General features: G+C 30.0%; 1 protein-coding gene across 1 annotated transcript in view; it reads left to right on the top strand.

Moving 5' to 3' along the window:
• The first annotated feature begins 15,670 nt into the window (after positions 1–15,670).
• The window catches only part of LOC107452113 (homeobox protein MSX-2), a 36,255-nt gene continuing 26,633 nt past the window's right edge, over positions 15,671–25,292 (top strand). The window contains exon 1 of the mRNA XM_016068424.4: positions 15,671–15,957. Within this exon, the coding sequence (XP_015923910.1) occupies positions 15,744–15,957 (214 nt within the window). The 5' untranslated portion in view covers positions 15,671–15,743. The remainder of the gene's footprint in view (positions 15,958–25,292) is intronic.

Raw genomic sequence — 25,292 nt, 5'->3', positions numbered from 1 at the left:
TGTTTTTAAATTATTGATTTCTATTTGGCAAAACAATTTAATTTTATTCCTTAAAAATTAAATTTTTAAACTAACATTGAGCATTAAATTTGAACGTCCTTTAAATAAAACTACACGATTCCTTATTAAGAAAAGTTCCTTGATTCCTAGATCAAAACCAATGTGGTCCATCAAGTACCGTTTTTAAAGGAGAAAAGTTTCCAAACTTATAATAAATTTGCAAATATCTTGCTCCTAATGCATCTAGAGTCTCAAAACTTCGGAAAGGTGGATATGGCTTTTGTCCCTAAAAATGTCTCCTAAATGATTATCAAGTGTGTGACGGCCCCACTGTCAATGAGCGCGCCTTTCTTTGTCTGTAATTTTTTATTGTGTGCCATTCTTCTTCAACTATTGGCATGACAGCCCTTTGTGGTTCACAGCCTTCCCTAGAACTTTCCTCCATTCTGCTCTTTTCTTTGCGATTGTTCTCCAGTTAATAATTCTTAGGATTTTGAAATCCTCCTCCACACAGTCAAGTCATCTGATCTTAGGCCTACCTCTAACTCTAGTTCCCATTGGTTTGCAATTGTAGACCTTAAATATAAAAGAATAAGGGACCATTCGGCAGATTGTGCGCTATTAACATTAAGTCGCAAGGCTAAAATCTGGATTTGGAAAAAATGGTGCGTGAAAAAACAATATAATCGTTATATTCAGACAAAAATATGCTAGAAACACAAATTCTTCTAAATGGCAATTAAATTGTTTATAACTAATATTAAATCGTTTTCTTTTATTCTAGTTTTTAAAGGTATCAAGTCTCAGTTAGTTATAAAAATATGTTCGCATGGGACTTCGGATTTTATTGTGGAACCTATAATTGCCTTTTTGAATATGGAACTGATAAATAATTTGAGAAGTACTAAATTACATAAAGAAATTACAGATTTTCAGAAGAGAATTATTAACCTAGCAATAATAAGTTGTCTTCTCTTTTTTTTCTATTATCAATTAATATTTTTTTATGCATTCAACCTATAAAAGTATATTATTTGAAATACATTTTTATTAAATAATTTTTTATCGAGTTTTATATCATTGATTGAATAATATTTGTTATGCCAATTAAATAATGGAGGAGTTTGCTAGTTATAAAATTTCAAAGTATTAATACTTAAGTTAAGAATTAATTTTATTTTTTGGTTGTTGTTTTAGAATTAGCTCGAACTGGATTTGCACATAGGAACAGTTAAATTAATCTCGATAACTCTTTTTATTTTTTAATAAATAATTTCTCGTATTTAATATTTCATATTAGCAGTGATTGGCAAATATGAAACTGATATGAAATAATAAATAAGAGCTGCTATTTTGTGAACGCTTTTGTTTTAACCTAAAAATTGCATTAACAAATTATAAAGTAAGTTGATTGCTATTTTGTGGCACTGCCTCTCGATATATTAAAATATTTATATGTTGAAAAATTAAAAATATTTTTAATTACGAAGTGAAAAAAATTAATCGTATTGTTCTAAATACTTGAAATATAAAAATGAAAGAATTAATTTACGCAATAAATGAAGTTGTTTTATTTAAAGGTCGGAATTCTCGGCAGCTTTTGTCCTGAAGTTCTGGAAAAAAAGTTGTTACTGTGAGACTAAAAGTATGACAAATTGGCAGAGGTTTTGTTTTAACATAAAAAATGCTTAAGTAGATTATAAAAAAAATTATGAGGTTGATTGTTCTTTTGTAACGTTGACTCCCGGGGAAACAAGCGAAATAAGCAACTAAAAATTTTTTGAATACATAAAGGAAAAAAAAATCATCGTATTGTTCTAAATTCTTTTAATAAAATGAAAACAAAAAAAAGAAAGATACTCAAATTAAGTATGTAACAAATAGAGCTATTTTATTTAACGGTCGGAAATTTCGGCAATTTGTGTAAGCGAAGTCCTGACAAATATGATGCTGTTATTGTAAGCCTAGAGGTATTGCAACTAACGATAGCGACAGAAACAGGCATTGAAAGCGAACTGTCATAATGTGGGCAAATATCAGATGAAGTGGGTCCACCACTTAATAGCCGCTGGTCGCCTGATAAAACATTGGATCACTTTTCCGAATGAAGGCGCACACTTTTGACTCGCCCCGGGCGCCCTTTTAGGTCAAGAACGTCATTGGCCCACTTCCAAGAGGTCGTATCCACAGTAGTTTCGATTTGCCCTGGGCTTTCTCTAATCTTCAAGCGGAAGGTTTATCCTTGTAGAAAAAAAAGCACCCATATGTTGCTATATATAAAAAGAAAGCCAGAACTCTAACTGGTGTTTAAATGGCACCCATGAATTCTTCTTTTTCAGATATTTTAGTCGGAAACTTTTGTTACACCCTTGAGCTTTAAAATTGGTTTTGGAAAGTTTAAGAAATCATTTTTGAGAAAAATAACCGTTTGCTCAGATAACGACTTCTGCAGTTTCATACGAGTGTTTTTAATAACCCGTTTAACTGGATTAATTTGCTTTAAAAATGCGTTTTTACGATAAATAATCAATTTCGTAATGCCAATAAAATGTAACTATTTCAAGATTAATTTTTTTATTCGTTTTGTTTTTAATTGAAATGATGCGTTATTATTACTTTGTAGCACAAAAAATTCACAGCAGGGGGTTAAATTTCTTATAAATATTTCATTTTAATGGTGACAATTTAAACAAGTAATAGATGGTTGATTTTATAACAAATGGCGAATGCTACATTTACTTTTCTGTATTTCATACATGTTATTATTTATTTATTTTTTTTATTATTTTTTTGTGAAATATTTTTTTTTGCCAATTGTTTGGGACCACTAACTATTCACTCTTGCAGTACTACTTGGTTTTTGATTCAATTTATAGATACAGAATGCCCTAACCATTTAGAAGATCGGGATTTCAAAATTTATAAAAATTATGCAACATGAAAAAAAAAAAATTCTTGTAGCAAATTTATCTGAAAAGGCATAAAATCTTAGTTCAACAATTTTCGATAGATGGCGCTGTAACTTTTAATCAAGGAAACCTTTAAATCAAAGAAAAACAATTAGAATTCTCATCGCGATCTTTTCAGTGTCTCTACCATATTTTCAAAATGCCCAACATCAAATACAATCATATATAATAATCGGTGGGCAAAAGTTGCATACAATAAACACAACGGAGAAAGCGGTAAAGAGGACTTAAAGCACAATCTGACGGAATTCTTCTTAACTAAAACTAGGTTCCATGTGCTGAAAAATTTATGCCCTGTCACACATTAATTAGCTGCAAGAATTTTATTTTAACTTTAAAACTTAAAATGTCGTAGAAATTTTTGAAAAAGGTCAGTCGAATTTAGAACACCCTGTATTTTATGCTCTGTACCAATCAGTTTTCATAAGGCACCACATTTTAAACTTTCTTTTTTAATATTATTTTTGTTCTCTGAAACTAATATCTCATGTAATTGGTCTGAGTTTTGGGTTAGTTGTTTCGAGTCTTGCTCTCTGAGTTTGTTGTTAATTCAATTATTTTTCAAAAAAAGAAATATATATATATATCGTCATAAGAGTGATACGTTTAATTAAATTACATGTTATGCCTATAGAAAAATTCACAGTTCCACATTCCATTCTTTAGAATTTCTTGAATATTATACTGCTCTAAAAAATATACCAAAAAATAATGCGGAAAAAATAAAGAGCAGATACTTTTAGTGACCCACTCCCAATTGTGACACAATCTCCATCTACTCTAGGTATTTATTTAAAAAAAAATATTTAAATTTTGAATTAAATTTTATTTGAAAATATTAGTATAGAGGCGCAAGGTAGTATCGTTTAAAAAAAATCAGGAAAAAAAATCTTTCTACTGAAACAGGAGATGAAAAAAGATGCAAGTATGTTAAAGTAAAAATTATGTATGTTGAAACATTGAAAATGTTTTGATAACATTTACTTTTGTTAAATCGAATTTCACCTTCGATAAAACAAATGAAAAACGCAAAACGGGAGATATGCTCATTGATTTTAAGTTACTACAACAAAATCATGGGGAGAATCATACCAATCATACTCAGTAATTTTGTACTGTTTAAACTTCTTCCATTTTTTATTTATACTTAAAAATTGTAAACATTATTTTCTACTGCTATATTAACAGTTTTCAAAATAAAAAAACGGAACATCAGAAAAAAATCTTGATTTCATGATAAGATTTTCATTCATAATTGTTTGAATGGTACTTTTTATGTAATAAATAATGATTGTAGACGATATTTTAAGTTGCGAAATCAGACAAAAACGTACTTTCTTTGTATAAACAGAAATTTTTATTTTGATTGATTCGGATTTTTAACCCTCGAAATATGGTATGCAAAGTATCATTCAGAAAATATGGTTTTAATAGTTAAGTCAGCTGTTAGAAGTTTTACTTTTTACGTATTTCGTCTTACGTCTGAAATTATAATAGCGTATCAATTATTTTTTTTAAACACAATTAAGAAATTCATTTATCCTAAGATAGTTTCATGCAATAATAATTTTTATAGCAATTTATTATTTTTATTATTTAATTTAACTATGATAAAACGATTTTTGAAATGTAAGATATGCAAATTTTACTTGTTTTTAAACTTTTTAATTTCAAAATTTCAAAATACGACATTTTTGAAGTTTTATTATTCAGAACCTATTCGATCGATTATGTTTAAATTATAGATTTTGTCACTTGAAATTGGTTTAAATTAGAATATTTGCTTAGCTTACATTGTGAAAGTGTTTCGATCAGTTTAAATAAAATAAATAAAAATAATAGACAATTATAAATAAATATTTTTGGCAGAAAAATATATTTGAATAAATAAAGCATATAAATGAATTCACAAATTTTCAGTTATCAGAGATAAGGTGAAATATGTGAAAATTAAAATTAACTTTATGGTACTAAAACTTCCAACCGCTCGTCTGACTAAACTTTATTTTCCTGATTGAATATTGCCTCCCCCCCATATATTACTTTATTTCATATTTTTTATTTTATAACTGGTGTTGAACAGTCAACACAATTGTGATTTTACGACTATCAATGTTCAATTCCGTAGCCTCGTAGCTTTGAACCCAACTCAGAAGACAAAAGAACTCCTAGATCAAGTATTCGGAGAAACAATGTCCTCGTAGAGGGCTTTTGGATAGAACTAACTAGCATTTGAGTTACATGGAGAGGAAAACCACGAAAGCCTCCCATGGTTAGCCCGACCGCAAGGGTATGCTAAACGATAATCTACTGACCACTGAGGATATTTTGCGTTAGTATGTGTCGGCTCGAGCCAGTAACAGTAATCGTTTCAGCCAGTCACCGCTGGGATTCGAAACTGGTCAACCTCATTGGGAGGCGAATGCCTTTTTCCCTGAGCCACCGAGACTCATTCACTTACTATGAGGATTAAAAAAATCCATATTAAAAAGATGTTTATTTAGAGACATTAATACATCATACATTAATTCATGTCTTATTTTGTAACTTAAAAATAACGCCTTTACGTTTGATAACATTTACTTTTGTTTAACCGAATTTCTATTTCTATATAATAAAGGAAAAACGGAAAATACGTTCATTGATTTTAAATTACAATAACAATGACGTGGGAAGAAATGAGATATGGGGAGAATCATACCATTCAAACTCAGTAATTTTGTACTATTAAATATTCTTCCATTTTTTATTTATACTTAATTATAAACATTACTTTATATTTCTATATTAATTGTTTTCAAAATAAAATTAAAAAATTTATTTCATGATCAGATTTTCAATTATAATAGTTTGGATGGTACTTTTTATGTGTTAAATAATGAGCGTAGACAATACTTTAAGTTATGAAATAAGTCACAAAAACGTACTTTTTCTGAATAAACATACCGTTTTTTGTCAGATTCAAATTTTTGATTCCCATAAAATAGGGGATAGCCACAAACAGGGAAATATGGTCCTAATAGTTTGGACGAGAGAGCGGTCCAAAGTTTGGACCCTGTAATGTTCAATTTTATTTCAATTTTAATCATTTTTATTTCAATTTAATTTAAAAGCTAATTTTATTTTTTGCGTATTTCGCCATAATTCAGGAACTTAAAAAACGATTTTGAAAATTTTTGCTCACACTTATCTGCGAAAAGTAACTTATAAGAAAAATATTTCTTATTTTTTATTATTTTATTTAAGAATAATTATTTTATTTAATAATTATTATTTTTCATTATTTTGTTTACTAATTATTATTTTAATTATTTTATTTAATAATAGTCGTAAAAGTTTTGAATATAATAAAGTATACAATTTTTTACATCATTTTAAAAAATGCAATTTTGCATGGCAAAATACAAAATTTGAGCCATATCGGTAGAATAGTTCCTGAGAAATCGAATTTTAAATACACAACTTTTTCGAAATTCAATTTCTTATGAACTATTCGACCGATTACGAACAAATTTTATATTTTGCCATGTAAAGCTGCATTCTTAAAAATGATGTAATATGCTAAAAATGATATTGTGAAATATGCAGAAAGTAAAATTAACAATAATAGGTCGAAACTTTAGACCATTCTCCTGACCAAACTATGGGGACCATATTTCCCAGATTGCGGCTACCCCCTATAATTTGTAGATCAAAAATCCAAATCCATTGAAAAAAGTATGTTTATTCAGGGAAAGTACGCTATTGTGTCTGATTTCGCAACTTAAAATATCGTCGGCATTAATTAATTAGCATATTTGAGGCCACATCTTCGAACTATTAAGATTGAGTCCTTATACGTAAAGATCCGATCATTCGATCAAAAGTTATTCAGGATGGTCTATTATTTATTTTGCGCATTGTGAAATTCTGGATATTTAGTTGCTTGAGGTTGAGTTTTGACTACTGAGGTCAAAGAAAAATAGATCGATGAGAAAGTTTTCTGATTTAAATAAAATAAAAGAAATGCATCGTGTCAAATATTTTTTCATTTCAATATGTTTCATCATTGTCAAATATGTATTTATATTATTGTGAAAGATAACGTGATGAAATGCTTAAACTAATTAGTTAATCACTAATAGTTTTGTAGCTCTAATAAGGATTTGAATAATTTCCACCACACACAGGGTGTCTCGAAATTGACCGACAATTTGAAAGATCAATGAAAGATAAGGGAAAAACGAGCGAAAAGGAAGTAGGGATAAACGTACTGTTTGTTACGTTCTGGTGAGGCAACTAATATTCTCATCAAGTTTCAAATTTTCTTCAAAAGTTTTTTAACAAATGGCGCTGCTAAGTATAAAATAATGCTTTCAAAATAACTATCATTTATGGTAACAACGTTTTGCCGTTTGATGACAAATTTAACTGAAGCCAGTGCAGATATTATTGTTGAATTGTGAGACATGTACCAGAAAGCATCGATTTATAATTTTTTTTATCAGGAGAGCAATTCAAAGTTTGAACCCCATAATGTTAATTTTATTTTTTGCGTATTTCACCATATCTCGAGAACTTTTTGAGCGAATTGAAAAATTTTTGCATACAAATATAAAATTTGTTTATCGAAAGAAAATTCCAGGCAAAAAATTAATTTTAGTAAATGTTTATTATTTTTTGTAAACATACAGGGTTCTCCAGAACTTTGTGTACAAACTATGAGGTGGGGGGGGGAAGGCATATCATAAGAATTGCGAAGTAACAAATGGGTGAAATGGTAGTGTCATAGTATACAGCTGAGAGCGCTTCTTTTTAATGGACTGGTTGTTCGAGAATGTTTGAATCGGTCGCTCTATTTATCAAAATCATCTTAATTTTACATTTTTAAGAAATTTTTTTAATAATTATGGGCAAAAACTGCATTTAAAGAGGGCCAAAAGTAGCTGTTTGAAAAACAAAATTACACATTTGGAGAACAAACTGTCGAACTCTGCAATTCAGTTGGCTAATCAATGAACAATGATAAAATATCCAAATCTGCGCCTATCTGAATGAATTTCTGAATAGTCCTGAATAGTTTACAGTTAGTTACAATAAAGTTTAAAAAACACTTAATTCACTCTGAACTACTTAATACAACTCTGCGGAGAGCGCCATCTATGAGAAATATTATCCACAAATACTTTGGAAAAAATAATGAATAAATCCCAAAACAGCCTGAAACCTAGTTAAAAAAATATATTTTTTAATTTTTTTTATTAAGTTTCAGTTGAAGAGAATCATTTCGAAAATTTGGACAATCAATTCTCTTTAGCTAAATGAAAAAATTACTTGTTTAATTTCAAATTATGAAAATTTTAGACGGTTCAAAAAATCTTCGCGTATGTAAAAGGAATAACTCAAATTTTATCTCTAACGAGAAATTTATTTTTTATGTCAGATTTAAATGTACAATATTTGCTGAGTTTTTTTTCCAAACATATCAATATATAATAGTACAAAATATAATTAAATTCTATTCATCAGCTTCGTAACTAATAGACAGAATCTAAGTTGTGACTAATAGAATTTTCTCCTAAACACTTGATTTACGTTGATTAATAATCAATATTGAAATATTTAAATTAAAAAGATTTTTTTTTAATTTAGTTGGAATAAAATGAGTACGCAAAATACAAAATAAGTGAGAGAAAAAAGTTTTGAAGAAAGAAAAGAAAATCATCAGAATTTTTGCTGCCCACATTGACTATACTTGTTAGATACCTTTTCTAACTATGAAATATTCAATAGTTATATTTCTTACATATATCGATACTTTAATGAGTGAAATTCTGAGATGAGTATAGCGAATATAAAAAGAGAATCTAACAGAGTTTATTATTATCCAGACGCGAGTGATTGACAGTTCGGTTAACGAATGAGGAACTAGAGTAATCTTGATTAACAAGTCCCATTCAAGTTTAATTGTAATGAGAAAAGAAAAAGAAACTGAAAATATCGAGTGATATTAAGATCCACTAATAAAAGTGTAAGTTTCCTTGTAGAGAGAGAGCTGAATCATCTGAATAACTTTTGATCTAGTGATCGGATTTTCACGTACAAGAGCTCAATGTTAATGGTTTGAGGGGATGACCTCAAATATGCTAATTCGATTAAGCAAACGATATTTTAAGTTAAGAAATCAGGCGCAAAAATGCACTTTCTCTGAATAAATATACCTTTAAATATCGCAACATACCTTAAAATAACGCAACTTAAAATATCATTTGCTCAAACTAATTGCCATATTTGAGGTCACCCCCTCGAACTATTAATATTGAGTCCTAGTACGTAAAAATCCGATCATTAGATCAAAAGTTATTCAGGATAATCTGTTTTTTTCATTTTATTTATTTTTGAGAGAGGGAGGCACTGTGCATTGCTAAGAAATGTTTCTTTGGTTTTTATATTTACTGATTTTACATCTTTGAGATTTATGCTTAAAATTTAACTATAATTTATAGGAAGGGAAAGATTGAATATAACCTCTTGCAGGGTCTAATATAGGATTACAGGGCACCATGCATTTTAGACCGAGCTCCTCATTTTTATCCACAAATCGTTTAAAAATGAATAGGTTTTTATTATTTTAATATTGTTGAGAAAAAAATAAAAAAGTATTTAATTAACTTATTGTAAAATTTCTTCTTTCGCTTTTTGAAATGTCTTTTATTTTTGATTTTTACTACGTTATTATTATAGAAAATATATATGTGTTTAAAAATAGAAACACGTTTCTCTTAAAAATACATGCTACTTGGTGCTATTGCAAGCATACGCTAAATTTATTTTTGAGTACATTTGTCTTATTTTTAAGGACCCTGTTAAGGCAGTGTAACCATTGTGATATCGCCATTATATTGTTCTTTTTGACTTACTCCTGTGACTGAATAAGGTTCTTGGAGTTAAGACAAGGGACAAAGGGTCTAAGAGGGCTCAGACTCTAGAGGGCTCAGACATGATTATCAAAGCAAAACACATCTACTTTCAATTTCTAAAATATTTTTTAATGTGATTCATAAAACATTTTGAATTTTTTTTTAAAACTTCATAAGCTTTCGCTTTAAAAGAAAAAAAGACCTAAAGTGGTGATACGATTTGAAGATTTCTTTAAAGGTTGTCATTTTAGCAGAAAGCGAATTTCTTATTTTCACTTTTAATTTTTTTCGAAACTTGCAAATCGTGTAAGAATAAGCCAGAATTGTCGCGACTAAGCATAGCTCAAAAATATTATTTATTAAATGAAGTTTAATGAAATAATAATTTAAAAATAATACCTCTTATATATTCATATATTATACGGTTCACACAATATTTGTAGCTTTTCAACACAAATTTCGGACATTACATAAGGCACTTTTTTTACATTAGTGAGTCAATGAGTGAAATGTCAAAAACTCCCTCACTGCTTTAGTCAGTATTACATACTAATCGTTTTGACACTCACTGACAGGTTGTGACAGGTAAGCAAAGTGAACTTCAATTTTTCCTATAGGTTAACGGGGTCCAACAAAATTAAAAAAGGCCGTAGAAATTCCACAATCATATTCTTCACATGGTTATTATGTGCAACATAAAATGGAAATAATGGGAAAAAGCGTATCAGTTATCCTTATGGGTTTTATGGGTGTAAGTTGCTAAGGTACTTAAATAGTTACCTCACACTGATCAGTTTCACGTTGATAATGATAAAATGAAACAAAGACCTGCTTCACTCTTGCCAACACTACAACTAACAACCCTGATTATTTGCATCCTGCCCAAACTTTTATTCAAAGCAAGATCAGTTGACGGTAAAAATAAAATAAAATAGGCGTGCCTATAGATAATCCAGTTCGTTTACTAAACTTCTGCTTAGCAGTTTTCTTTATTAAGAAAGAATTCTAAATGAGTTTTTGTTCAAAAGAATCGTTCAAACAGAAATAATATATAACGCGCATAATATGTACTAACGATTACTTTCAAACTGCATGCATCCACCGGTTCGTCCCGACGCAGCGCTATTATATCCCTAATATTAGATGGATATGTTTTTGTTCCTAATGCTACTTGCCAACGCCAGCAAGCCTGATTTGGGAATCCATGTGATTTTAAGGCAGAGGGTGCGTTTCTTGTTTTTCAGTGGCGCCATCTATGGCCAATAATACCACTTCAACCACACATATCATAGCCCATCTTATACACAGGAACCATTCATACTCCATTCATTCATCCACAGATCGTGATTTTGACCTGAACCAGAAAGCGATCAATCCGCAATTCAGTATCTCCAGAAGTATTTTATTTTATTTTATAACCGTCGTTGAACAGCCAACCCATTTTTTGAGTTTACGATTCGTATGTTCAACTCCGTAGCCTTGGAATTTTAAACTCAATCCAGAAGATAAGAGAACTCCTGGATCAAGTATGGGGAGAAATTGCGTTCGTGGAGGAATTTTTGATTGAACTAACCCGCATTTGCATTACATGGAGAGGGAAACCAAGAAAACCTCCTATGGTTAGTCTGATGGCAAGGGGACTCTAACTCATGATCTGTCTATCACGGAACATATTTTACGTAGGCACTGTGGTCAGTGTAAACCAGGTGCGGCATTCGAATCGACTAACCATCGCTGGGATTCGAACCCAGTTCACCTCATTGGAAGACGAGAGCTCATTTACTGTGCCACCATAGCTCCATTAGAGGTATTGATTTATTATGGGAACTTGGAGGACATTGTGACCTCGAAAGATTTAACGTGCACCAGTTACCAGACAAGGTAATCTCTATTTTCCTAATTTTCCTGTGGAGCATGGGGTTATTTAGTTCAACTAAAATGTTACGCAAGTGTAAGTAATCAAAAATTCCACAATAAAATCTTTTTAATAATTATTATATGTAACACCTGCTCAACAACCCTTTTTACAAAAAAATTATTTTTGCATTAGTAAACTATCATTAAATAAAAACACTTCTGCCTCAATCTTGCGAATATTACAACTAATACCTTGCTCGCAATTGCTAGAGAGAATAATTTTTTTAAATAAAAGGAGACAATTGGCTTTGTTTCTATCCGAAAAAGGGGGGGGGGAGAAATAGGCATTTTTAGGGAGCTTTTCGGAGTTGTATAGGAGGAGGAAAAAAAATAATACCAAAATGTTAAAGTTCTGGCAGCAAAAACTTCTCTTTAATATAGAGAAACTCCTCGAAAAATCAAGATTTCGGGTTCACAGTAATATCTATCTCTATTACAATTAGCAATCACTTTATAAGATGTATGTTTGAAGTATTATGGTTATTTGAAACGGTTATATAAATAAGGAGTATTTAAGAAGAAGCAATTGTGGCGATGTCGGATAATAACTATGGTTTCTGAAAAGCTTAGTGGAATAAATATGTTATGCAATATGTTTCTCAATTTGTCACGATTTCCATTATAAAGTAAAGGAACATCAAAAATTTTCTCCTCGTGTGTATATATATATATATATATATATATATATATATATATATATATATTTGGGCAAAACCATACTTTCTCATATTAAGAAATACTTTTATGTCTTTTAAATCATACATATCAATTAAGTCTGAGGCTTTTAAAAGTTTGAGGGACCTTCAATAAATAATGAACGAAAGAGAGTGTTTCCCACGCATGCGCAGTAGGAAAGGATTACTTTAAATGCTCATATCTTGCGCAATTTTTTACGGATTTCATTATAATTTTAAAATAATATTTTCATTTCCGTTAAAAACTACTCGAAATATTTTGTTTCATTTTTTTGAATACTTCTACAGTTATGGTAAAAAAACGTTAGGCAAATAAATAAATAGATAAATAAATGAAAAAACATTTTTTTTTCTAAATTCATATTTCTATGAATATTTAAGCTTGGTATATGAAATCATGTACAATTATTGCATATAATAATCAAAATGATTGTTACAAGGTACAAGTTTATTGCTATATTTTTTGCCACAGGTTGTTCAAAAACACTCTTTTTCATTCGTAGTTTACTGTTGATCCCTCAAACCTCTAAAAGTTTTAGTATGAGATGAGAAATCGCATTACCTAAGAACTTCTAAAATGATACTTTAAGTAGTTTTTGAGAAATACGAAAAAATGTGTTAGTACGAGGGTTGCTATTTATATTTCTGGCCTAATAATGAAAAAACAAATATGTAGGATCGAAATTGGTTTCATAGTTTTTCAAAATATTCTCCATGATGATCAATACACTTTTGCATGCGTTTTGAACCAATTTTCAAAGCACTCTTTCCAGTCCGGTTGAGGTAACTCCAAAACATGCGTTTTGAATGCATCAACCGCTTCTTCGGGGGTCGAAAATCGTTGTCCACGTAATTTAGTTTTGATGTGTGGGAATAAGAAGAAGTCATTGGGTGCCAAATCAGGGCTGTACGGCGGATGACCCATCAGTTCGATCTTTCACTCCGTCAGAAATACCTTTGTTTGAGTCGATGTGTGAGAGCTCGTATTGTCATGATGAAGAATGATTCGCCTGCTCTTCTGCTTTTTTCGAATTTCTCCGATGACTTCTGGCAAACAAATGGTCGTGTACCATTCAGAATTGATCGTCCTGAGTTGCTCTAACGCCACTGTTGCCACATGACCGCTAATGCCGAAGAAACAGGCAATCATTTGTTTCGATGTGCTTCTTCCTCGAACAACTTTTGTTGGTTTTGCCTCGTCTTGGAAGACCCATACAGTTGATTGCTGTTTTGTTTCCGGCTCATATGCATAGATCCATGATTCGTCACCTGTGTAGATGTTATACACAGCCTTTGATGTACCTTGAACGTATTTTTCCAACATTTCCTTGCACCAATCGACACGAGCCTTTTTTTGAGCGTTTGTCAGATTATGCGGGATCCAACGCGAACAAATTTTTTTTACGCTCAAATGTTCATGCAATATTTTATTGATGCTAGTCATACTAATGTCCAAAGACGCCTCTATCTCACGGTATGTCACATGACGATCTTGCTTTATCAGTTCACGCACAGCATCGATCTTTTCTGGCACAGCAACGGATTTTGGACGACCTGCACGGGATTCGTCCTGGATCGAACATCGACCACGATTAAATTCGTTATACCAATTTTTTACAGTGCTGTAGGATGGCGCTTTATCGCTGAATAAAGAATTAAGTTCATCGAAGCACTCTTGTCTTGACAATCCACGTCAAAAGTTATGAAAAATAATGGCACGAAAATGTTCACGATTCAATTCCATTTTTTGAAAGAGAAGAACTTTTCAATTTACTGTCAACAACACAAATGAAGCTATAATGGTAAATCGTCTGCTGAATTAATGTTTAAAAATATCAAACTTTCGATTAAAATCGTCTGCGGTCGCCTAGCAACACTTACTGTTGCCAAGGCCAGAAATATAAATAGCAACCCTCGTATAGAAGTTTTTCCATAATTAATTTGCCCAACTCCTGTATGTATATATATATGTATATATATATATATATATATATATATATATATATATATATATATATATATATATATATATATATATATATATATATATATATATATATATATATATATATCTGTGCGTGTGTATATATATACATATATATATGTGTGTGTGTGTGTGCGCGTGTGTATGCATGTATGCATGCATGCATAAAGAGACGAAAAAGAATAAAAGTAAAGAGAGATTGACAAAAAATATTAAGAAAAACAATAAGTTTTATTTACTGCGCATAAGTTGCAAGTTACATAGTAGCTATAGAATAAGTTAAAAATAAAAATAAATCAAGGGGGAAATTATATTTTTAAAGAGAAGAAGAAAAAACTTTAATAAATAAAATGCTTTTAAAAATATTTAAATATTAAAAAAATATGAAATAAAAAATAAATAAAATTTAGAAAGCCGAGAAACAAAATATGGAAAAGATATGAACAAAATATGGAATGTAATCTCCGCGTCGGCTCATATGATTATAACTGCAAAAAAGAGTGCTTACTAATATTGTACTAAAATAGTCAAAGCAAAATTTATCAATACAATACTGTGAGGAGCACCAAAAATATTGAAACGAAAATAAAACATATCAAGCAAAAAATAGGAAATAAAAATTCAAGAAAAATACAGAATAAAATACAAAATGTAAAATATATATTGTTCAAAAATATTTTATTTATTAATAATTTTTCTTCCTCTCTTTAAAAAAAAGTTTTTTTTTCCCTCGTTTTTTTTGTATTTTTAAATATATAGTATCTAAGAAAGAGAGAGGCATATAATCCTTCATTTGATGGGTTGATTTAAAATTGTCCTTTGCATTCCCCCCTCCCTCGCCTTGGAGACACCTCGATAAAGAAATAAAAATGTTTAGCTCAACAACACTGTATATAATTAACAACAATCCACACAGTATAATTAGTCGTTTTTAATTAGGCTCGAAAAAAATTACAATAATATTCTATTATTGTTTGGGAGAAACAACTAATTACATAGGGTTCGAAACGAAAATCGTAATGAGTGGTAAGGTGTCAGTTCACCTGCCACTCTTAGAAATAATCACCGGTTCCTTTGGAACGATATCTTAATTAAGAGTGACATGCATTCCCCCTTTTTGATTGCTCCATTGACGTGCTCCTCCCACAACGAAGGCGTCAACACTCCCATCCAATAAGAGAACTTTCTACCGCCCTCAAAGAAAACACCGTGAAGAAAGATTCCAAACAGTTCGGCAAATATTTTTCATGGAAAAAATGTGTGTTCAAATCCAAGGAATATGCAGCTAAGTTGTAGCGTGGATATGGAAGAGTCGAAATCGTGTATATCTTTTTCTGTGGACTATTTATTAGCAGATACTAGAAAAACACATATTCCAAAACAATTCTCAGTGGACAGAATTTTAGAAGAACGATTGCCGGGACCCTCAATTGATACTCCTTGTTGGTCACATCCTCTTGAATCAACATTTTCTTGGATTCCTAGATCTCCCAGTAAGTTATTCTAAATAATTGGATTCTGTCCTGTATGTCTCCGTGTTGTGTAAACTTAAAAAGTTCTTTCAATTAATCCAAGATATTGTGCTATAAATAGAGATTTATAAAACGATTTTAAAAGCTATGGTAAACAGTCATAAGACATAGCGTAATATTGACTGAGTTATAAATTGATTTAAAAAATATTAATGCAGCAATAGAGAATTGAGTAAATAATTAGAGACTTATAGAAGGATTTAAAAATTATTAGAGAGCATTGCGTAATAATTAAAGAGTTATACAAATGATTTAAAAAGTATTGGTAAGCAGCCAAGACACATAGCTTAATATTGAGAGAGTAATTTAAGGAATATTAAAGAGCAAAAGGAAATTCAGTTAATAATTAGAGACTTATAAAATGATTTAAAAATTATTGGGGAGTTACGTAGTAATTGAAGAATCTGGTTGATCGTTTATAAGTATTCGCCAGCAGCAAAAGAACACAATGTAATAATTAGAGAGTAGTAAAAATGATTTCAAAAATATGGGTAAACAACCAAAGAACATTGCGTAATATTTAGAGAGTTATGAATTGATTTGAAAAATATTAAAGCAGCAAAAGAGAATTTAGTTAATAATTAGAGGCTTTAAAGATTATTAAGAGCCTTGCTTAATTATTAAAGAGTTATAAAATAGTTTAAAAATTGGCAAGTAGCAAAAATACATAGTGTATTTATTAAAGAGTTATAAAAATGATTTAAAAAATATTGGTAAGCGGCAAAAGGACATCGTTTATACGACGCCGAAGGGACCACCGAAAAACGTCGTATAAACGATAACGTCGTATAATCGATTTTTACTTCTAAAACTGAAACTTACTCTGTTTTCAGTTAATTTTAATGTCTAACGTGTTGATTTACATAAATTTCTAAATTAGACAAAGCAAAACAAACAAATAACCAAAGAAGAAAAATTGCAGTGAGCAATTTGAATGTATGTTAGCTTTAATTATATTTTCTTGCTATTAGTCTCTACAATGCTTTGAATAGCGAGTTGAACTTATTGCTTTCTATGATGCAATTTTAGATTTCTAATCACGGCCAAATCTAATGGCTGAAGTGCACTTGTGCAATTTGCAGGAAAAAAGAGATCTTTAACATTTTCCAAAATAATTAGTATCGATGGATGCGCTGGACATTGGTTGATGAATAGCAAAATTTTTCGTTTTTGCCTCTTCATAACATTGTTTAGTTTTTTCAGCCATCTAGTAAAAATTACGGTCGTCATCCAAGCATTCTTGTTGGCACCCTGTTCTGTATCATTCATGTTGGCAAATTACGCCCTTTTTTAAAATACACAAGAAAAAAATTAAATAAACGTGAACAAAATCTAAAAACCGACGTATAACCGATTCTGTGCGTCGTATAAACGATATATTTTTACATTAAAATGAATAGGAATGATTTGGGACCACACTAAAACGTCGTAGAAATGTAAACGTCGCATAAGTGATCGTCGTATAAACGATACTCCACTGTATTAGCAAATAATGATCTCAAAATATTAAAGTAACAAAGGGGAAGACAATTAGGGAGTTATAAAATGATTTAAAAATTATTTGAGAACAAAAAAAAAAAAAAAAAAGAAATTACGTAAGTAAAGAGCTTTAAGATAATTTAAGCAGCAAGAAGACATAGCTTAATAATTAGAGGGTTATAAAATGATTTTAAAATATTAAGTCAACAAAAGGGAGTCGAGATAATAATTTGAGAGTTTTAAAATCATTTAAAAAATATTAGTTAGCAACAAAATGACAACAGGGAACTATGAAATAATTAAAAAAAAAAAAAAAAAAAAAAAAAAAAAAAAAACATGGCAAACAGGAATAGTAAATTACGCAATAATTACTGAGTTATAAAATGATTTAAAAAATATTGGTAAGCACCAAAGGAAAATTGAGATAATAATTCCTTGACATGAAGTCTGTGTTGCAGCTTTGCTTGTTTTTCTGGATATTCCTGAGTCCTGGACCCTCAATCTTTGTTCCGAAAAAGTATAGCAATAAGTATGACAAAAAAAAGAGAAAAAAAAAAACTGATTTGGATTAGCATTAATTTAAAATTATTATTAAAAGAAGTTAAATGTCAATGGTGAGTAAACATTTTTAAGTTTAACCTAATGAATAAAATTAAGTTTTAATTGAAATAATTCGTTATAAAATGTTGCTCCAGACAATAATTCGAGACATTCAACCAAAAAGTAATTGAAAGAGTAAACAAAGTCTTTTTGTCTTTTTTCATCCATAAATAATTATATATCTTAATTATTTAGTTTGTGGATAAGAAAAAAGTTTTATCTGGCATCTCTTGTAACACCGGTTTAAATAAGACTTATTGAAATATTCTGCTCTCTTTTTATATTACAACTTAAATAAGCTGTAATTTATAAAGAGAGAATAATATTTTAATAAGTAATAATTTTGAAAGTTCGTTAAAAAGTCAGTTTCTCAGAAAAATCAGTTGAATGTTTGAGCCATAATATGGAGTAAATTTTTTGCAACTTTAATAGCATGTTAAACTGAATATAGTTCATATTGAACCTTAGTATCATGAAATCAAGTTCAAGACGCACAATAATATGCTTCAATTTGGCATCGTATTAAGGTTGTAGCAAAACTTTATTATGGGTTCCGAAATTTCCAAAAGCTTTCTATTTAGAGGACGTACAACGGGAGAATTTTTTCATATCGAATTCTGTTTCACCTAATTTGAAATATAGAAAAAGAGTGAGTTCATGCAAACCTAGATTAAGCCGTGAAGTTCCTGAAAACAAATTTCAACAAGTCAAAATGCGAACAAATTATCGGAGGAAAACTTCCCTATTTACGTAATCCTAAGTTATCCTTTCAAAATTTGTCTTCATTTTGATATTTTGAAAATTTCTTTTCAGTGTTTGAAACTTCATTGCTTACTCTGGGTTTGCTTGATCTCACTTTTCCTATACTTTAAATTTTGAATTACTTATGGAGGTGAAAGAATTTGTCATAAAAAGTTTCTCCCGAGCTATAGCGTCCTCCTAATACATAAGTTAAATATATGAAATAATTATTCCGGTTGGATATTTTATTTACTTGAAGGATACGGAAATTTCTGTGCTCTTTACGAAATAATTTTTTTAGCACTAGATCATCAAATAAATTTTTCCAACTGTTAGGAGACTCTCTATAATTTTATATGGATATCAGGTTTTCAATTCAGCTACATGTCTTGTTGGTTTTATTTTAGTTTATTTTTTATCCAGGAAAATTTTTTTTCCTCAACCTAATGATAAAAGTAAACTTTAAAAAAGTTATTCAAAAATACCTAAATTTCTGGAGGGGTTAATAAAAAGCCAATATTTAGAAGATAATGAAACACATAAAACGCGTTTTTCATATATTTCTTTACTTACCTATTCTAAAGTTTCATAAAACAAAGATTTTTTACTCCATTTCAGCTTTTTGATACCAAAGAATTTTTCCGAAAAAAATTATTTTTTGATTAGTTAATGAACAAATTTCAAGAAAGAAATATTCATAAAATTGAACTAGTGCTACCATTTGGATTTGAGGCGATGTTTCACCGCGTGCTTTTTATTTATAAGAAATGCAAAGGAAAATAAATAAATAAATAAAAATTAAATAAAATCTTTTGATTTTTAGTTTTACCTTCTTTGAGCTACCGACTACAGAGAATTATTTCCTTGGTGACTTTTTGCTTTAATTCCTGGTTACGATTCTGATTTCGAGTAATTAATTTCAAGCAAACTGATTCCAAGTAAATTGTTGATATTTTTTTCAATTTTTTTTTTTTACATTTTTCTCTTGTAATAAAGTATCTCGCCCTTTGAAGTCTTTTGTAACTCGATGGCATTTTTTAAGCACGAATCTCACGAAACTATTATTAAAATGCGTAGAACACTTTGGAACGTTAAATAAAGCCATAGCAGAATGCACTGAATGATTTTGATTAAAAGTCATCAGATAGATCTTTTTAGAAATTCCTTCTTTATCAAGTAAAGATGTATCAATAATCGAAATGAATTTAGTTGCTGAATAAATGATAAAAAAAAAATTAATTTTTTCAAACGTGAACTAGATTCTCTTTTTGCAAATATTTTACATTAATGTTAGAAGATTTAATTTTTTCAACAAGGCTGACTATTGATCTTCCGTTATATGAAAAATTATGACGAAAAATACCATATTAATAATTATCAACAATTTTACTTTGGCTCCAGTTAGGCTCAAAATTAGCTCAATGTGGGTCCTATAAGAACATGTACCAAGGGATCAATATAGGATGTCGAGATTTTTTAATATTGGTCTTAGAATGTTCTATATAGGGCTAATATAGAGCTTATAGTGGCTGAATGATGAACTTAAAATATCGGGTGAATCTGACAATTCTATATAAGACCGATATTGGCTCTAAAGTGGCTGTAAAATATCGGGTGAATCGGACAATTCTATATAGTGCCGATTTTGGCTGTGAAGTGATTGTAAAATATCGGGTGAATTGAACAATTCTTCGGGTGAATTAGACAATTCTTTATAGAGCCAATATCGGAAGAGTCATGATTCGGGAATATTATTCCAATGAGGGCTTAAGTTATTTTGTGGCTAGGATTTATTCAAGAACATCATGAGATAATTCGCTCACTCTCTCTCTCTCTTTTTTTTAAAGTTTTGAACTTTCTTTTTGTTTGAAAATTTTCAACTTCGGTTTTTGTAAGCCTTGTTCTCTCTCTTTGATACATTAAGTGAAACTAATGATCACACTTATTATGTATTTTTAGAATCCTTCTTAAAAATGAAATAAAAAATACTATGCACATTAGGGGTCGCAAATTATATTTACGAGAAGTAAATAGACCGTATAGGTGCAAACATTTATAATTTGAAAAAGCATTTAAAAATGTTTCTCTTTTTACAAAAACAAACCAAGTTGACTTTTCTAAAAATGAGTTAAATATTTTACAGCAGCAATGTATAAGCTTTACAAGCTCTTTAAAGTTGAAAACAATTCAAATATACAAGGTGTCACATGATGATCACCCGTAATATATATTCGAAGATTCCTCGCAAAAAAAAGAAGTAAAAACTATGCTTATTAGGAGTCATTAATAAATTAAAAAAAAAAAAAAAAAAAAAAAAAAAAAAAAAAAAAAACTTGATTAACCACTATTGAGGTTTGAAGGAGTAGAAGGCCAGATAAACAATAATTTATCTGTTCGTTAGAAAAAGTCTTTAACCCTCTAGCTGAGCAATTTTTTCGCTTTCAAAATAGGTTCAACAATTGCGTTTATTTATTTATTTATTTTTATTAATTACGTCTTTCAAATCTGCAAATATTTTAAAGTTCAAATGTACAAAAAAAAATTCAAAAAAAATTTTTTTTTTCAGTGAAGAATTAGATTATAAAAAAAGGCTGTCGGAAAACTCAAATTGAAGAATAATCATATAAGTGTAAAATTTTCACAATATATCTTGGGTAAATTATTATTTATTTCATAAAAAACATAGGTAAACCTATAAACTAATGAAAGTATGCAAAAAACTTAGTAAAACATTTATTATAAATGAAGTTTAGTGTCATAAACTTCAAAACAAGGCTCGAGGTATAGCCCTACCTTGCAATCTTCGTACGCGTTTATTCGCGATTTTTTTTATTTTTTTTTTATTTTACAGCGCATTTTGTAAAGAGCACGCAAAATGCTGCAAAACTTGCTTGCATATTCCAAGGAAATGTGGACAATTAACACCATCTGTTAACCCAGATCTGAACAACACAGAAAAGCGAAAATGAAACCTTTACGGGAAAAGAGCGGGTTGCACAGTTAAATAGATGGAAAAGATGCATTCTCACAAAAATCGTGAACTTTGCTAATTGATACGCAGCAAGAGGGGAAAATTTTCTCCCTAAAAAAACTCGCTTTAATTTTTTTTAATTATTTTTATTCTTCTTTTGTTTTTATCGACCAAAATAGTTAATGGGGAAAATGTAAACATTCATTTGAAAACGGTTTTTCTCCTTTCTCATTTAAATTTCAATTTTAGGCCGGACATATTTTTTTACTTCATTTATTACTCTGATTCTAAAATTGTTAGTTAAGGACGGATACTGTGTTTACTTAACTAATATATTTATTGCGGAACTAACGTACTGATGCAAAACATGTTGTGTTTTAGTATGTGGGTGCTTGGACACAATAATATTGGAAATTTACGTCCCTTTTACTATTTTTAAAAAAAATACTGTTTGTAACTCTCTTTTAATTGATTTAAAAAGCAAATTTTTACCTCAACTCAAACAAGAGTAAACGTATGTTTCCTTTCACGTATGTACCAAACGTTTGTTCGCTTTTTTCTTTATCTATCTCATTTGTCACATCTGATGTATCTCAAAAATTTTGAGATATTCACTAATACTGATAGGAGGCTAGTTAGGAATCAAAATATACGTTCATAGAGAGCTGCATATGCAATGGCATCATTTAACCATTTTGGCTTCACCGGGACATATATGTCCCGCATATGAAATCTCCACTGGGACATTTGTGCCCTCTCAAAAAATTCGGACAAACACATATGTCCCAGATTCGCTTCCATTAAGTAATATTTAAGTTAATTAATTATTTATTTAAATAGTTAATATATAATAGTTAATTTAGTATTTTATTTCGGTAGTTATTTTTACTTTATTTGATCTGTTAAAGTCGTAATTTATCTTTTCATTGGAAAAGAAAAAACCCGCCTTGAAAGGGTTAAACTTTCTAAATTAGTTATTTTTGAAGAGGTCAGTTATGTGATGTAAGAGGTAATGCCTTTACAGCAACTATCCTTCTTACAAAAAAAAAAAAAAAAAAAAAAAAAAATGCTAAAAACCAAAACATTTATGAAAATAATATAGCATCTTCATATTAATGTTCAGATAAATATTTTCTTCTGTATTGAAGGAAATTCAAACTGCTCTAAACATTAAACCATGTGTGAAGCAAACGAAACGAGAGGCTCAACCGAAGGAAGAGACTGCAGAAAATACTATAATACAGCTGTCAGTTAAGTAGTGGAAGTGTCAGTTAAGACTTTACAGTCTTGTTTCCCCACAACTAAAAACCTATAATTATTGCTACCGTTTGAAAGCCGAAGGACTCAATCCTGATCTTTTGTCTACAGGGAAGGCGAGAATTGTAATTTTTTCAAGTAACTAAAGCTATATTTTTCTCTAATATGCTAAATATAATGTGATGTGATATAATATGAGCGGTTGTAAGTTGGAGCCTCTTAATGTTATTTTCACTTTTTGTTCATTTTGCATTTAATTCGTGGACTTTTAAGGTGAATCGAAAAATTTTTGAACACAATTATAAAATATGTTTATCAAAAGATAATTTCGCGTAAAAAATAATTTTTAATAATGATTATTTATTTCTTATGGCTATTATTATTAAGGACCTAAACATTTTGAATTGTAAGCTATAAATTTTTTTACATAATTATGTAATTTTAAATGATAAGATTTAAAATTTTAACAAAATCTATCAAATAGTATCTGAGTTTCAAAATTTCAAACAGCTACTTGTTAAAATTTCCATTTTTCATGAACTATTTGATCAATTTCGTTCAAATACTGTATTTTTATTTCAAATTAAACAGTTTAAAACTAAATAAATATGTATATGCCTTACAATTCAATAAAATTCGTTTCCATTAATAAATAAAGTAATGAATAATTATTAAAAAGAATTTTTTTTACATGGAATTATCTTTGAAAAAGCTAATTTTATAATTGCAGAAATTTTTCGATTAGTGCTGAGCTTAAAACTGATATGGCAAGATACGCTGTAGGTGAAATTAACATTTAGGAATTCAAACTTACAACCGCTCTCCGGACTAAACTATTGGGACTTTATTGGGACAGATTGCGACAGATACGGTACCTAAACTATTGGGACAGATTGAGACTGTTTCCCAACTTTTTCAAAGACGGAAAAATGCATGGGAATGCTAAAAAATTCACCTTTCTGTACTGTGATTCGTCAGATTTCTATTGCCGCTTTTTTTAATCGCAAGATTTCTTTGAAAATAAACATATTTTAAAAAAAATATAAACTAAAAGTAGATTTTGATGTTAACAAATGGGAGATATAAAGAATTTTTTTAAAATTTCACATTTTTATGAATTGCTATCGCAAGGTATTAAATAAATAAATAAAGAGAAAAACCGAATAATTTTTTTTTTTTCAAAACACATCATATAAGTTTAAGCTCTTTGCCAGTGTTTTAGATCACTATATCTACAAGTTACGATTCACTCTTTCAACATATTCTGTATGGTATTCTTGTATTTTTCGACTAATAACAGTTGCATAAATGCTTCTCTCAAAGGTCTTTTGCTACTTCCCTTCAAAAATGAGAAGACATTCAATTTCAATTTTAGAGTGTCCTAAATACAGTAGGAATTTTTAAACTTTTCTTCCGAAAAAAAAAATGCCTGATCTATTTCCAAATAAACCTTGTATTTTCCACCCTTTGCAACGCAACTCTAACTAGTAGCATTTTAAACATTGGTATTGCTTTTGAAAGCTACGATACTACTGTTTTTGAAAACACCAGCTCAACGATAAAAAAAAAGCTTTTTTCAAAATGACAAACATTTCGTAACAGTTGTTGTTTGGTGTTTTTACATTTTACTCCATCAGATGGCCGAAAATACAATTTGTCGACTAAGGTACTACAATTCTGGAAAGGTACCATTACAGTAGAACTTTGTACTCCTCGACAAAAATAACTATAGTAAAACCAGAGCCGCGAGGGCTCAGGGGATAGAGCGGTCGCCTTCCAATGAGGTGAACCGGGGTTCGATCCCGGCGATGACTGGTCGATACGAATTCCGCATCCGGCTTGCACCGATCACCTGACGTCCTCAGCGGTAGACGGATCAGGGGTTCGAGTCCCCTTGCCGTCAGACTAACCCTGGGAGGTTCTCGCGTTCTTCCTCTCAATGTAACGCAAATGCAGGTTGGTTCCATCAAAAAGTCCTCCACGAAGGCAAAATTTCTCCCAACACTTGATCCAGGAATTCCTTTGTCTTCTGGATTGGGTTCAAAATCACAAGGTTACGGAGTTGAACATTAGTAGTCGTGAACCCAAAAATCGGGTCGACTGTTCAGCGACGGTTATAAAATAAAATAAAATAGTAAAACCACAAGTTCTACTTGTTTCGACAATTTGCATAAAATTGCCGTTTACAGTTTCTATCAGAGAGGATGAGTTTGTTTACTTAAGATTTTGCTGTGTCATATTTTCCAAA

Source organism: Parasteatoda tepidariorum, chromosome 11 (genome assembly GCF_982258835.1).
Source record: "Parasteatoda tepidariorum strain Cologne lab strain chromosome 11, Ptep-v5.0, whole genome shotgun sequence".
NCBI classification, from domain to species: Eukaryota; Metazoa; Arthropoda; class Arachnida; order Araneae; family Theridiidae; genus Parasteatoda; species Parasteatoda tepidariorum.
Note: the sequence above shows the minus strand (reverse complement) of the source record. Positions and strands in the feature narration are given on the sequence as shown.